We start from the raw sequence: 16,511 nt of genomic DNA, 5'->3' as shown, positions 1-16,511 counted from the left end.
GATGTTCTATATCTAATTTGCTATCACCTCGTTGCTTATCTTGCTTAGCATAAGTTGTTGGTGCACGTTGACATAGGCATCCCCAATGGGCCTGCCGAAGATAGTACCCGGGGTTTATTGAAAGCCCACTACCCGAAGAATAAGAAGACTCGGAAGCCCAAGATATTGTTAAGGAAAGCTAGAGTTGTAATAGGAAGTATTATTTGTAATCTTGCGGGGGGAGTTAGAAACCTTCCCGGAGTCTGTAACTTGTACAATACGAATCCCTCGGCTCCGCCTCCTATATAAGGGGGAGTCGAGGAACAAAGAGATCATCGAATCATTGTTTCTAAAACCCTAGTTTTCATATTCGTCGAGTACTTTTCGGCTGAAACCTTCGAGATCTACTTGCCCTCTACATCCAACTAAACCCTAGTCTACAATCCGTATGCATTGACAAGTTAATACCTTGTCAATTGGCGCCGTCTGTGGGATCTAGAGGCGACAAGGAGCTGATCTCGATGGCACGTTCAAGATCGTCGACTTCATCAGTAGCAAGCAACATTATGGACAGAGGTAAACAGATCGAAACTGGTCTCGTTGATTTTATTCCTCACCCGCCCTCCCGTTTGGATGCATATGCGTATCTGGAGGAGCCCATGAAGATGACGATTGGAAAGTTTGATTTCCGCGTCGAGAAAAAAGGAGTGTATCGTCTCGAAATTCCGATCTCGTCGGGATTATCGGCGGTTGATCCTGATTTCTCAAACTCAGTATCATCCATTGAGTCAAGCGACGAGGAGATTTCGTCGCCACGCTTCATCGGCAGCAATGCAAGCGAAAAACTCACCAAGATCTTCAGCGACATGTCCTTCGAGTCATCTGCGGACTCCTATATAAGCGATGATTCAAGCGACACCGATAGCTTCGACTTTATCGACAAATCCATGTCTATTGGGAAGGTCTTCACCAATCTCTATGATGGTGTCACCAAACCAAGCAAAGTGACAACTCCAAAATATCACCAAGTTTATGCCATTGGAGAGGCAAGTCGCGATACGAGGAAACATCAGAGGCTTTCGACGATTTGGGAAATCCCTATGTCGATCCCTCAGATCTAAGGAGAGGTTTGGGCACTAAATATGTCGGGCCCACACCACGTGTCAGAGTTCAACTTCCACAAGCAGCCTGGGATAGAGCTGTGAAAGCTTTAGATGGCTCTGAACAAATGGAGACAACTGCTACAATCGAAGAACTGCAAGCTTATCAATATAGACTCGCCCGAGCTGGAAGAGAGTTGGAAAAACAAACAGCTGCCTTGAACAGAAGAAGAGAAGCAGCTTCCGCATCAAGCAGGCGACGAGCGGAATTAAGTCGACACTCAGAAACTTCGGGAGATAGTCACAGAGAAGCTCGGAGGAGAGCAAGATCTCGGCTGCAAAATATACCGGAAGCTGAAAGAGAGACTCTAATCCAAAACCTCGACATGTCCTTTATGTCAATCGACACGAGGGGGAATATTATCCCAAAAACACCGGAAGCAGGATACATGGCGACACAAGCTTTCATCTTAGCGTCTAGGTCACCCCCAGGAGATCCAAGGGAGGCATTATATAAATGGCAATGGCAGGAGTTGGAGCCATGGGAACGGCGTTTATATCAACACCTCCCGAAGGAACGGCAAGGCAAATAGTCCAGAAAACGCATAATAATGACATAAAGTGTGTATAAAACATGTAGATATCATCAATAATGTGGCATGGAACACAAGAAATTATCGATACGTCGGAGACGTATCAGCATCCCCAAGCTTAGTTCTGCTCGTCCCGAGCAGGTAAACGATAACAAAGATAATTTCTGGAGTGACATGCCATCATAACCTTGATCATACTATTGTAAGCATATGTAATGAATGCAGCGACAAAACAATGGTAATGACATGAGTAAACAAATGAATCATAAAGAAAAGACTTTTCATTAATAGTACTTTCAAGACAAGCATCAATAAGTCTTGCATAAGAGTTAACTCATAAAGCAATAAATTAAAGTAAAGACATTGAAGCAACACAATGGAAGATTAAGTTTCAGCGGTTGCTTTCAACTTGTAACATGTATATCTCATGGATAGTTGTCAATGCAAAGCAATATAACAAGTGCAATAAGCAAGTATGTAAGAATCAATGCACAGTTCACACAAGTGTTTGCTTCTTGAGGTGGAGAGAAATAGGTGAACTGACTCAACATAAAAGTAAAAGAATGGTCCTTCGAAGAGGAAAGCATCGATTGCTATATTTGTGCTAGAGCTTTGGTTTTGAAAACATGAAACAATTTTGTCAACGGTAGTAATAAAGCATATGTATCATGTAAATTATATCTTACAAGTTGCAAGCCTCATGCATAGTATACTAATAGTGCCCGCACCTTGTCCTAATTAGCTTGGACTACCGGATCATCACAATACACATGTTTTAACCAAGTGTCACAATGGGGTACCTCCATGCCGCCTGTACAAAGGTCTAAGGAGAAAGCTCGCATTTTGGATTTCTCGCTTTTGATTATTCTCAACTTAGACATCCATACCGGGACAACATGGACAACAGATAATGGACTCCTCTTTAATGCATAAGCATGTGGCAACAATTAGTGTTCTCATATGAGATTGAGGATATATGTCCAAAACTGAAACTTCCACCATGAATCATGGCTTTAGTTAGCGGCCCAATGTTCTTCTCTAACAATTTGCATGCTCTAACCAATAAAGTGGTAGATCTCTCTTACTTCAGACAAGACGGACATGCATAGCAACTCACATGATATTCAACAAAGAGTAGTTGATGGCGTCCCCAGAAACATGGTTATCGCACAACAAGCAACTTAATAGGAGGTTGTTTCGAAGCATGATATGTCAAGTTCTTAAAAACGAGGTTGTTTCGAAGCATGAGTTTTCCACTACAAGTCCAAAAACTTCCTCAAGATAGTCTTGTTTGTGAAGGAGACGCCACTAAGTGTACGCAAGTTTCCAGTTTACATCAACTACATATACCCATAATAGGACTCGAGTCCAAAAAAATAAATATAGGGTTTTAGAGGTTTTTTTTGGCGTGATCTCATGTGCCCCTTCCTGGCATCGTTTCTAGAGAAACTCTATTGTGTGTGACCATTCCTCATGTCGTTTATAGAGCAACTCTATTATGTGGAACTCGTGACGTCAACCCCCTTAACTTTCTATCGTAAGTGGCAATTACATGTGATTTGTCTATTTACACCTCCCTTATATGCCCACATATTAAGCCCCAATAAAAGAGCGGGGGAGATTTTTAAAGTGGGATTGCGAACTAAAAGTCCAAAATATTTTTGCAAGATTGGTTCTTGCATTGATTTTCATGTGTCCCTTAATTTGTTCTATGGCTCTCAGACCCTAAATTTGTTCCAAATTGGTGATTTATGTCCTTTCGTATTTGTTAATTGTAAAACAAAGCCACGGCTATGATGAGAGAAAGTTTCAGGAAAGGGGTGAGAAGAAACAGAGTGGAAGAGAGAGAGGTAAAGAGATGTCAAGATAAAGCGGTGGGTAAGAGAGGCAGATGGTGAACTCAAAAGGTGGTGCTTTACGTAACATTCACACAAAATAGGAGAAAACAAGAACGTATAGAAAAAATCCGAGTGCCTTACAAGGACATCTGACAAGCATTTTACGCAGGAGAGGTTTGCCAAATGTTTCGTGCACGGTACCGAGTAAGAGGACACCATTTTCAACTCACCCACTAACGATGCCGAGCTTGAACACATGTCCATCATTTGTAAGTGCAATTAAGGCGCATATCAAGAAGACCCCAGGGACAAATAGGAGACTACTTGTCGAGCAGGAGCTAGCCTATATTGCAAAGGTAAATGATGGAAATTTTAAAGGTAGCACTCAAGCAATTTACTTTGGAATGGCGGAGAAATACCATGTAGTAGGTAGATATGGTGGACACAAATGGCATAGTGGTTGGCTCAAGGATTTTGGATGCATGAGAAGTATTCCCTCTCGATACAAGGTTTAGGCTAGCAAGGTTATTTGAAACAAACACAAGGATGAACCGGTGCAGCAAAACTCACATAAAAGACACATTGTAAACATTATAAGACTCTACACCGTCTTCCTTGTTGTTCAAAACTCAATACTAGAAATTATCTAGACTTTAGAGAGACCAATTATGCAAACCAAATTTTAGCAAGCTCTATGTATTTCTTCATTAATAGGTGCAAAGTATATGATGAAAGAGCTTAAACATGAGCACAACAATTGCCAAGTATCACATTATCCAAGACATTTTACCAATTACTACATGTAGCATTTTCCGTTTCCAACCATATAACAATGAACGAAGCAGTTTCAACCTTCGCCATGAACATTAAAAGCTAAGAACACATGTGTTCATATGAACCAGCGGAGCGTGTCTCTCTCCCACACAAGCATGTATTTATTCAGAGAATGAAAATAACAAAACAAAAATAAAAGCACACAGACGCTCCAAGTAAAGTGCATAAGATGTGACCGAATAAAAATATAGTTTCAAGAGAAGAAACCTGATAATTTGTCGATGAAGAAAGGGATGCCTTGGGCATCCCCAAGCTTAGATGCTTGAGTCTTCTTGAAATATGCAGGGATGAACCACCGGGGAAATCCCCAAGCTTAGACTCTTCACTCTTCTTGATCATAGTATATCATCCTCCTCTCTTGACCCTTGAAAACTTCCTCCACACCAAACTCGAAACAAACTCATTAGAGGGTTAGTGCATAATCAAAAACTCACATGTTCAGATCTCAACTCCGGCGAGCTTTGCCACGGTGAGCTTCACGCGTCGCCGGCCCAGGCTTCTCCTCGTGCCAAGATTCCCACGGTTGAACGGGAAATCTTGTCCGCCGCTGATTCGTGGTCACGCGAGGCAATTTCCTGCAAGTCCGGCGACCTCAACTCCACCGGAGCTCCGCCGAGCCACCGCGCCATTGACGGTACGTGCGCCGGTCTTGTAGAAGAAGTAGTAGCTGTAGTATAGATTCTCCGGTTACTCAAACTAGCTCGCATGGGTGCAGCCGGAAGCATGCCTCACGGTTCTCCTCACTGCACTGGTAGTTCTCCGAGTAACCCGGAACCCAGTGCCGTGGAACCAATTTGCCCGGATCCCATTGCGTTCCTACCACCATATGTTTCCGACATCCGGCTAGCTCAACCATTTTCCGCATCTTCCAGCACCACTCCAGGCCGGATCCCTTCCCTCAAAGAACTCCAAGAAGAACTCGAAGGTCAAGCGAGGATGGCAACCAAGGTGCAGGAGGCGGAAAACAAGAGGGCTTCTAAAGCTCGGATCCGCGAAGGAGAACGGGGTCAATGGTGGCCCTGTGAAACCACTGATGTGGAGCTCAGAGAGCTTCAGAACGAGGGTATGATCTCCACCTACTGGAGCTTCATACGTGACACCGACGTCCACCTTGATCTTTTGGACGGCAAACGACATTCCATTTTGTCAACCGGTATTTCTTCTTCTCACTATCTCCTTGCCGCTTCACAAATCTATACAACAGCTTGCTGAAGCACAAAGAGCTCAACGCAGGTGGTTTTGAGTTTCTTCAGAGGCACTTTATATTTAACTCAAAGTGGGCACGATATTATGATGAGGATGGGAGGAGATATGGTCACATGACAAGCAACATGGCTGAATGCTTCAACAATGTGTTGAAGGGTGTCCAAGGACCTCCGCCGCGACATCAAGCGACACCTCTGTATGGGCCTGGTCCGCCGCGTCCCGCTCTTCGACAACATGGACGAGCGACTGTTGGACGCCATATGCGAGCGGCTCAAGCCAGCGCTCTACACGGAGCGCAACTACATCAACCAGGAAGGGGACCCCGTGGACCAGATGGTCTTCATCATCCGCGGCAGGCTCGAGAGCATCACCATCGATGGCGGTCGGAGCGGCTTCTTACGTCGGAGGAGAAGATCCGCAGCGCCGTGAAACTGCGGCGGTTGTAGACGAGGAGCACGCGGAAGAAGCCCGGCGGAGTGCTGGCGTCAAGATCGTCGCCCGTGAGTATGGCGCACGCGTAGTACCCAGGGCAGTCCTCGCCGGCGAGGGAGAGAAGCACGGACACCTCCCCAGTCATGGGGTTGTACACGCTGAGGGTGAGGCCTTGGGCGCGCTCCTCGCGCCGGAGCTCCAGGACAAGGAGCCCGTTCCGGGACGCGACCGGGCGGGCATGCTAGTGCGGGCGGCATCGCGGGCGCAGCGGAGGCGGCCGAGGATCTGGAGGAGCAAGTCATCGGGAAGGGAACTGATCCGATCCACGCCATCGCCGTCCGCTAAAGAACGACGACGGGCTCCGTGCGGCGGTGGCGGGATGAGTCGACGGCCGGACCGTAACTCCATCAGTGAACTGGCACAGAAGGCAGCCAAGGGCGAATCGAGTAACCGAGTACTAGAAAATGCTAGGATTCAGAGATGAAAGAATTTTTTCAGTGGGCAGTACATTCTAAGACACCCAGGATTCACAGTTGACCAGAATGGCGCAACTGAAGCCACGCTCCAATAGGTCACTTGCTTGCGTCATGAGTCCTAACTTTTGACTCTCAGCCTCTCAGGCCTAAGATAGTGCGAGGGAAAAAATAGGAAGCGCAACCTGGTCTTTACCTCTGATTCCCATTCCTCAACCCTCGCTCGTCTCTAATTATCTAGGAGGTTTTAGATTTGAGGGACTATGATTGTCAGCCAAACTAAAATAAAATTAATTCCATTGGATCAATCGTTAATTCTGTTTCGCGTCTTTAATCTATCCAAACGTATATCTAAGACAAACCACTGGCTGGCTGAATCCATGCGTGTCCATTAGCCGCCGGTACGATCGACCATGCGAGCAAGTTCAACACCTGAGAACCTACCGAGTCAACGAGTTACCTGGTGAAATTAACGACGGTGCTCGCCTCCGTCCGTCCCCAAGTGTCCCGACCAGACGACGCTACTCCTTGCTCGCTCCCCACGACACGCCTACTCCTGTGCCCAATTGAGTTACCAGCCTGATGCATAAACCAAGCGTTAGAGATACAATACTCTGGCGCATATGTATGCAATTAACACCGCGTTAGCACGACAAGATCACATCATACCTGGCTATCTCATCTCCAAGCAGGGTGTCATCTCCTCTCCTCGACGAGCAAGAGTCAAAGTCTAAGTCGGTCGCACGCGCTAGCCGCACGCGGTCGCTTCACCCCTAGTGGTACTTACAGACAGGCGGGAGGAGGACAAGCTGTGGGTTGAATTTCTGCTCGAAATTTTAGGCTCTGTCAGCGCCATTTCCCTTACCTCCCTCCCGCTAATTTAGTTTCCATCCATATCCCTTGATTACATTACAGGTGAAGCCCAACAAACGGCTGAGATGCGTGGTGCCTCGGATCGGTGACTTGAAGGGTGCCGTTCTCCTTCCTTGATTAATTAACGGTGATTTCTTTCCCTAATAACTCAACATCCCTTTCTACTGTTCCATCCGGTGAAAGAATTCTTTTTGCCTAATAACTGCTCCAGGAGTCAACATCCCTCCTCGTTTTAATGTCGTGGATGGATTCGACCAATGATTCAATGCTCTTTGGCCTTAATTTGTGGCTATGTATACGGGCACATATGCATCAGGGCTCAGCTGTGTGTCCAGGCTGAGAAATGCATGCATGCCACCTACTCGTCCCTTTTGCTATTTTAGTTTCCATCCATAACTAATCCGTTCTCTAATAACTGCTCCAGGAATCAACGGAACCCAACATGGCCGGTGGATGGATTCCGTGAATGATTTTATTAGAAACAGTTAGGTTACATCTAAGCCGGTGGATGGATTCCCGAATGATTCGACGAGCAAGAGTTAAAATCTAACTCGGTTCTACGCGCCAGCTGGACGCGATAGCTCCACCCGTATTAGTACTTAGACAGCTGGAAGGACAAGCTGTGGGTTGAATTTCTGCTCGAAATTTTTAGGCTCTGTCGGCGCATTTTCCCTACCTCCCTCCCGCTAATTTAGTTTCCATCCATAGCCCTTGATTACATTACAGGTGAAGCACAACAGACGGTTACGATGGGTGGTGCCTCGGATCGGCGACGTGAAGGGTGATGTTCTCCTTCCTTGATCAATTAACGATGATTTCTTTCCTCTAATAACTCAACATCCCTTTCTGTGTTAGCCCAAAAAACATGTATGCATGCACCACCTACTCTTCCATCCCGTGAAAGAATTCCTTCCCAATAACTGCTCCAGGAATCAGCATCCCTCCTTGTTTTAGTGTCGTGAATGGATTCGGCCAATGATTTAATGCTATCCGTTCTTAATTTTAAGCTGTGTATACGGGCACGGATGCACGTCCTAGCCAAGAAATGCATGCATGCACCTACTCGTCCCTTTCGCTATTTTAGTTTTCATCCATACCTGATCCGTTCTCCAGCAACTGCTCCAGGAATCAGTGGAAGCCGACACAGCCGGTGTGGATGGATTTCTCGAATGATTCTACATGCACCGTGAAAGCCATGCCAATGCCCTTGTATACACCACCGTTGCATCACGCCGAGCTAAATGCCCCTTCTAGCCACGAAATCCATGCATGCATGGAGTATTGGAGTACCACCTACTCGTTCCTTGAGTACAAAAGTCCTAATAACTGCTCCAGGTATTCACGTCATTCCCTGTATTAGTGGGAGCTGACGCACCAGATTGATTTGACGCTACAGAAATCCATGCATGTACCACCTACTATTTTTTTTTCAAAAAAAATGGACAAAATTATCTTGATTTTAGACTAAATTTATACCCCTTTTACGGAACAGCAATCGGCTCATACCTCTTTTTCTTTGCTAGATATATATACATGAATCATTCGGTTGGGTTCCTAGAAATCAGCCCGTGCTTGACCTTGGTTGCTTTTAGTTAACCAACACAGTGAAGATAGATGTTGGAGCCAAGGATTCATACACAACAAATCAGGTGTCTACTTGCACACGGAATTGTATCTATTTCTGGGCAAGTATATGTATGTTCCACACAATCAAAACGGTGTCGTTTATACAGTAATACAGCCAGGAAGACAGAAAGAAAACAAGCACTACATGCATCTCTCATCAATGTGAAATGTTAATTCTATCAGTTTTGGCATAAAAAGAACCCACATGGATCTCTCACTCTTCCATCAGGTTGAATATGATCAGCCGAAGAAATTTCTGGTACCAACATTATATTGCATAGTATTATAAATAAAGGACATTCCATCCACGTAGATGCTTCTGCCCAAACAATACTCCACCTACTCATTACTACCTAACAGGCAGTGAACATGCCACTGGATCAGTCAATGAAATTGACAAAGGAAGCACGTCCGGCCGCTCCACTCCTTCCTTCAAGAGCAAGGGCCACGGCAACATGCTGCCTGTACATCCTATCACCTGCACCACCATAAACCAAGAAAGGTTTAGCTCCAAGACTGGCATAGGAAAATATTGCTCAACACACAAACAAGGATACACAGAAAATGTTTAACAAATGACAAGACCAGCAAAACTTGGTCAGCATTAGGATTACTTAGAACATACTCAAATAAAATGTCCATTATCTCTTAGCAACTGTGACAACACTACGCACCGACATAAGCACCAAAGGATGAAGATTAACAGATGGGTCTAAGCCGTAAGTTAGACTGAATGCCGTCTTAGGAAACAAATTACCACTCGCCACTGCTCAAGAAATTTGAGTGGTCTTCTTAGGAATGTAAGTAAAAAAATATTAAATGACAGGAGAATCTTTATTCCTTTTGATTCTCTAGTGTGCTAATGAAATCCTGTTCACCACACACGCAATATCAGAGAGGAACTAGAAACTTACATAAACGCACAATATTATAACAAAGTACAAAGAGGAGAGCGGAACTGGAAACTTACCTAAATGCCAGATATTATGAATTTCCCAGTTCTCTTGAGTACATGTCTTGCAACTCTCTTTTATTAGTGGCCTACCAAAGTAGTATGTACCATCTCAAGTTCTGATTATTTATTTAATTGAGATTGCTGCCAAGCATAGATGTTAACCAGAACTCAATCAGGATTCTGCAGAATATCAGTCTAGACGAGGTTAAAATATTCCTCTTACAATTTCCTGGGATAAACAGAAATAAAATTAATCGATGAGAAATTACAACTAAGTTTAATATCTGCATCAGATAGTTTCTACTATGAGATGTCAATAATTAGAACGCAAGTGTTTGTAGAGCGGAATGAAAGATCTCCGCAAAGCTGTGAACAAAAAAAACTTCAATAAAAACATCTTCTGTGGGCTGCAACAATATCACTGGAGAGAGAACATGAAATTGAGGTTCACTCTTTAGAACTGCATATTTGCAGGCTAAAATGCACAAAGTGCTCCTTCAACTTCCAACTATGGCCTACGACTGTATTACGAGAGGCCATGGTTGAAACCAGTCACAATCGTTGACACCATCAGGAACCACGGAGGAAACCTGGGAGATTCCATAGGCTATCTGAATCAGGATGCAAGGCAATTAATCACATAAAGTTCAAAGAGTAATTGTTTCAAAAACAAATATAAACTTGCAGAACAAAAAGGAACTGTTAAACAAAATAACACAATAACAATTTGAATCTGAGAAACTATAAATTTAGCACAAAGAAAAATGCCAAGAAGTTGAAAAAGAAGAGCTTCACTAGGACTAGCATGAATCAAATAACAATAGGACACTACATGTACCAGAAAGCACATGCCACCAACAACACCAGCTGAATCTGCAACCTGAACGCACCTATCATCTACTACTGATAGTAGTCACTCATCTATATATGTATTTATACATTGTGGTGTTGATTAATGAACCTTATTGTACCTAACTATTGTATACAGGTTCAGGTTAACAAGTGATGAATAAAACATCCATGTAACAGACAACATTACCTACATACTGTATGCAAGTTCCAAGTTGGATGAAAAATGGACAACCGACAAAGCAACATGCCAATCAGTAGCAATGTTTACATTACATGCATATATTCCAGTGATATGAACCTATTTTATATAAAATGTAACCACATCTACTTTTTAATCACCAACTGTCTATTTACCACTACCAAACAGGAGAACAAAATCAGGAAAATAAACACGGGATTTTATTCCTCTACCAAGCCATGGGATAATTTAACCTTTGCAAGTAATCTCATAAGTGTATTATTACATATATAAGAATTGCAGAAAAACAAAACCAGAAAGAGCTAGGCGTGACATCATAGGAACCATGAAATATTTCTGCAAAAAGGACAATACATGTATCCACATTAATCACCAAACAAATAAAGACTTGTTTCATCTTATCCGAGAATAAAAAGAACACCAACACGGAAGATAAGTATCCTTCGGTAGTACTAGACCCACAAGAAGATAGGTAACTTCGGTTTTCAAGCACAAAAATATACTCCCTCCGATTCATATTACTTGATGCTATATAGATGTATCTAGACATATTTTAGTTATAGATACCTCCATTTTAGCATCAAATAATATGGATCGGAGGGAGTACAAAAATAATTATGAGATGGGAAATATAAACATACCGGCAAGATTGCTTCAACATTTGTCATCATTATTGCTTTCTTGTAGCTGCCATTTGCCAAAGTAATTAGTAGGTTCATCCATTCGACAAAGTCAAGAAACATACCCCTTAAAGGAGCCAAACTATTCACGAGATACTTGAGACAATAAGTCATTTAATCAAACCAAACAACATGGATAAGCAACACCAATACCTAATTGATCTAGCAATGATATAAATAAGTTGAAATAGTGCAACAACATCATGACGGTGAAGAAGATACTGCAATTGTTTGGCCAAGCATTAGGGCTGCATGTCAATTACACGAAAAGCACAACTACACTGATGAACTACAGCGACATGGATGCCATGAAGGTTTCGGTGGACCTTGGCTGCCCAATCGTCGAGTTTCCCATCGGCTACCTGGGCATCCCTCTCCCACTTAGGTGGCTGGCCACTGCCCAGCTACATCCAGTGGCCGAGAAGATGCGAGGAAAGCTACCAACCTGTAAGGCTCGTCTGATGAATAAGCCTGGCTGCCTCGTACTCATCAAGTCTGTGCTCAATGACATCCCTGTGCATCAGCTGCTGGTCCTCGCACCGCCAAAGAAGAGCATCAAACAATTCAAAAAAATCGAAGGAGGGTTCTTCTGGGAAGGCAGGGCAGATGCAAAGGGAGGAAACCACCATGTCAATTGGAGGCGTGTCTGCAGGGAAATTGCTCCAGGTGGCCTTGGAGTGCATAGTCTAGGCTGTGAAGGTCTGGCACTGCACTGGCTGAGCCACACTGACACAGGTGCCTGGAGCAACCTAGAGCTCCAATTCTCCCGTGTAAGAACGTGCAATCTTATTTGCCTCTACCACGATGACCATTGGCAAGGGAGGACCGCTGGCTTGGAGGCCGCTCCATCAGTGATATTGCGCCTCAGCTACATGCCTGCATACCCAAACGACGACGTATGTCAAGAACAGTGACTGAAGATTTGCATGAGAACGTCAGCTGCCTTACACTCAATTCATTTGATCTAAAGAAAAGGAGAACCAAAAACTCAACTAAATCACGGCCTCGATGAAGAAACCGCCTCTGCCGCAGTTGCACCACGGTGAACTTTCCGTCATTGCATGGTAGCGAGACAGTAGTCGCCAGCAACAGCCCATGCAGGCAACCACCAGAAGGAGCTCGGGGAGACCGACACTGCCCAGCTGGATGACAACCACCTGTGGGGGTAGTCCTTGTTCAACTTCTTGTACCCTGAATCAACACAAATCATTTCACTTTTGTGACATCGCTTGAATCATGCTAAAAATGCAAAACCAAATCCTATCCATATTACCAACACTAAACCAACCAGTATGTTATAGGTTGTCCAGAGCACAGAACAACCATGGCTTGATGGACTTTCTATCAGGGCATGTACGATGCAAGGACGTGCTTACAAAAATAAACCAAGCATTTTGTTAAGCACAGGTGCTTATTTGTATAGGAGAGGTGCCTAATTAGGCATCAGCCTAGTGTAAATAAGCACCATTGCATAAGCAAAAACCGGTTGATTTTGCTAACTCCCTAAGCACCTCTCTACGCAGCTTGCATTGTACATGCCCGCAAAGAGCAAGTAGACGAAAAAGAAAAAGAAACCAAGAATTTACCTTATTCGAGAGTTCACCGAAATGGAAGTGATGAGAACATGGGAAGTTCTCGACAAAGTACATGCATGCTCCTAGGCTTGCGATGATATGTTCACCTACAAGAAGTGGAATCAGTATCAAGTACTTGCAATGTTCAAGAAGATTTCAAACAACAGCATTATAGATATATAGAAGGAGACTCTAAAATATAACCAACATCATATCTCTATAACCAGCGGAAAAGCACAAGTGATCCCTGGCACAGATGGTCCCGTTTCCTGGACCGTCCAAATGCGCCAAGATCGGTGGTACCCAGATGTATTTTGTGTTGAATGCTATTTTTATAAAGAAAGCCATGCAGCTTCCTAGCACACGTCTGCAGACGTATTCAATTTAGTCTCCATCGCTGCCCCCGACTAGTACAGAATAGCTTGACGGAGTGGACCGCGGCCTCAATGTTCTGTAGGAGTGTTGGGTGATGTGCCATATGGTGGAGATGGTCGGCTCTCACGCCATAGTCATTCAATGAAGACTCGCCCCGAAACCTAACCCCTGCACATATATTCTCCTTCTACAAGCCTCCTCCCCATCTGCTTTCCCCGTTGATATCAATCACTTAGCACATCGACTCACCATCATGTCCCTCCGCAGCAGCATGTCCTCGTCCACCTCAAGCGCTAGATCCTCCCTTTAGTGACTTTGCCCCCTTTTTGGTGATGAGACCATCACCCAGATATGTTGTCGTGGTACCCATGTGCGAATCTACAAGTGCTGCCACTATAGCGTAAGGATCTACAAGTCGGCGCACTAGCCCTGCAGCTGCAGCCACCACAACCCCACCCCGCAGGTGCAAAAGTCCTCCAGGGGCACTCCATCTAGGCTGCCCTGCGGTCGCACAACTCCATCTGCATATTTTTGCAGGCTTAAAGGCACAAAGTGGTCCTTCAACTTTCACAATGGATCCAGAAAGTTTTGGGCAATGTACTCCTCCTTTGTTATCAAGATAGGAAGAACCTTTGCTTCTGAATTTGTACTGTCTATATACTATGGCAAATAATCAGATAGCACAAGAAACCAGAATCAAATAATTGCACCGGTGTGTGTGTGTGTGTTTATTTCATCCAGCCATAAGGATAAAAACATGTTAGGCAGAAAACCACGGTTAAACAGGAAAATTGCGTTGATATTTGAGTATTGAGCGAGTACTGAATAATTGTAAGGGGTAGCTTATTAAACACAATATAAGAGTTCTCAAAGATGCTTCAACCACTACGTTATCGATGAGATGTGAGGCTTAGCTTCCTAATCAATCTGCAAGGAAGGGATGAACCTTCTTAGCTTAGAAAACTCCACGGCATCAAAAATGATGTTTACAGGATACATAATAAGCTAATATAAGCACTTAGTTTTGATGAAAAAGAGAGGATTTCATTAGCAAAAAAATATCTAGTGTTGTAACCCGACAACAAAACTGATGCAGAAAGGCAAGAGTAACAGGAAACAAAGCTTTTGGAGATTTTGGCTTCATTAGAAGAAGAAAGGAAAAAAACTTTTACATTCTAGAAAGCAATCACCATAACTTCAAATTATCTAGAAGCTCAAACTACCAATAAGCTCAAATTACAGGCCACTAGAAGAAACCTAACCAAGATGGTTGGCAATTAGAGAAGGAAAAGAGAACACAACACAACACAACAATTCAATGTAATAACAGTGAACTCGAAAAGAGAAGGTCCCAGAAGCACATGTACTGGAAGAAAGTTAAAAATAGGACCATATTATTTCCTGAGCTTTCAATTCCCCCCAGAAATTCTTAAACTAATACATGCTCAAAATTCAGACCCTACGAAAATTTTTGAATACCAAAAAAGAGCTGCAAATTCAGAGTGAATATCATTACCCAAATCTAAGAATCTGGAAGCTGATTGGATCGGCATGACAAGACAAATTGCAAAAGTATGCATTTGCCCGTATACATTAAAAAAAACCCAACAGCCCTAGAAGCTTCAGAAACCAATACAATACAACATGCATCTCATGGATTGTTCGAGAATCGAGACCACAAAAAATCGAACAAGTAATTGTCATCAATAGGAAAGCATGGTGTATCAGCTTTAGGAACCTTGGAAATTAGTGAAGGGCCACATCATCTAAAAAGGATGTTCAATAAGGATTATTACAACACCGACATCTTGACTAGCAGGTAACTAAACCTCAGTACCAAATCAACAAACTGGTACCACTGCCACTCTTCCCAATTCTTTTTGAAAATAAACTCAAAAAATAGGTCATAATTCAGACATATATATTTGAATTCAGTATTGCACCCATTTCATGTAAATAGTATGTAAATAAGGAAAATGTGTTTAAAATATTAGAAACTCACCCCCATGTGGCCATGCAAAGGTCCATGAGTAGTTTGCATGTTATTAGGATAATAGTAAGTTGCATCAGCTTCTAGAAGGCGACATGGCCTGACAGAAGAAGTCAATGGAGTGAAATCCTTATCATTTGGGTTCAACTTGAATTCCTGGTCTAGAAATAGCAATTGTTAGTGCACTTGACACAGGTGAGCAATAGGAAACAAAAGAAAAAAAAAAGCATGGACAAGTATAATATGCATCACATACCGAACCTTAGCATCTAGGTTGAAACTTGTTTTGTCCGAGCTAAGAGATCCCATCGAAGAGCTTGGCAACGAGAAGCATATATGGAACACTCACAGCTGAGTTCGCAGGACCATGCTAGGATGTTGATGATGTATTACTAACAGGTCCTTGAGAAGAATTCACATATTTAGGGACCCGAGGAAGTTTAGTGGGTACAACAGAATCTGGTGTCAAATCAGCTAGTGACTAGTCTCCTTAGCCAGAAGACGAAGGCTCGGGATGCACATGATCTTGAAGATGTCCCTTCCAGATCTGTCACAAAATTATAAAACTATCATATGCTTGCTGCTAAAAAATAATTCTGTAATTTGGAATGTTTGCAGTAGAAAAGTAATATTAACAGGGCCACTACATTTAGATATAAAACACAGATTGTTTCTAGAGGAAACACTGTGTCAATCCAAAATATCCTGAAGAGGTAAGGATTCACGCACTTTACAGGAGAACATGGGTCAAACAAATAGACAAGCTTATATCATTTAATGGGTGAAAGGAACCGGTATTATTATCAATGATAACATTAATAAGAAGAATATCAATATAAAAAATCTAAGTATACTACCTATGTTTTAAAAGGTAAGGCATGCAGGCAATTGAAGAACCTTAAATCTTGAAATGCGAAAATTTTAGTACATCT

The 16,511-nt window shown here is 43.2% G+C and overlaps 1 protein-coding gene across 1 annotated transcript in view; it reads left to right on the top strand.

The window, feature by feature from the left end:
* Positions 1-16,511, top strand: part of LOC127347110 (putative cyclic nucleotide-gated ion channel 9) — a 62,915-nt gene that overhangs the window by 26,344 nt on the left and 20,060 nt on the right. The window contains exon 3 of the mRNA XM_051373334.2: positions 5,706-5,950. Within this exon, the coding sequence (XP_051229294.1) occupies positions 5,706-5,950 (245 nt within the window). The remainder of the gene's footprint in view (positions 1-5,705; positions 5,951-16,511) is intronic.

The sequence above is a fragment of the Lolium perenne genome, chromosome 4 (genome assembly GCF_019359855.2).
Source record: "Lolium perenne isolate Kyuss_39 chromosome 4, Kyuss_2.0, whole genome shotgun sequence".
In the NCBI taxonomy this organism is placed as follows: domain Eukaryota; kingdom Viridiplantae; phylum Streptophyta; class Magnoliopsida; order Poales; family Poaceae; genus Lolium; species Lolium perenne.
The sequence above is the reverse complement of the archived record's forward strand: the minus strand, read 5'-3'. Positions and strand labels throughout refer to the sequence as shown.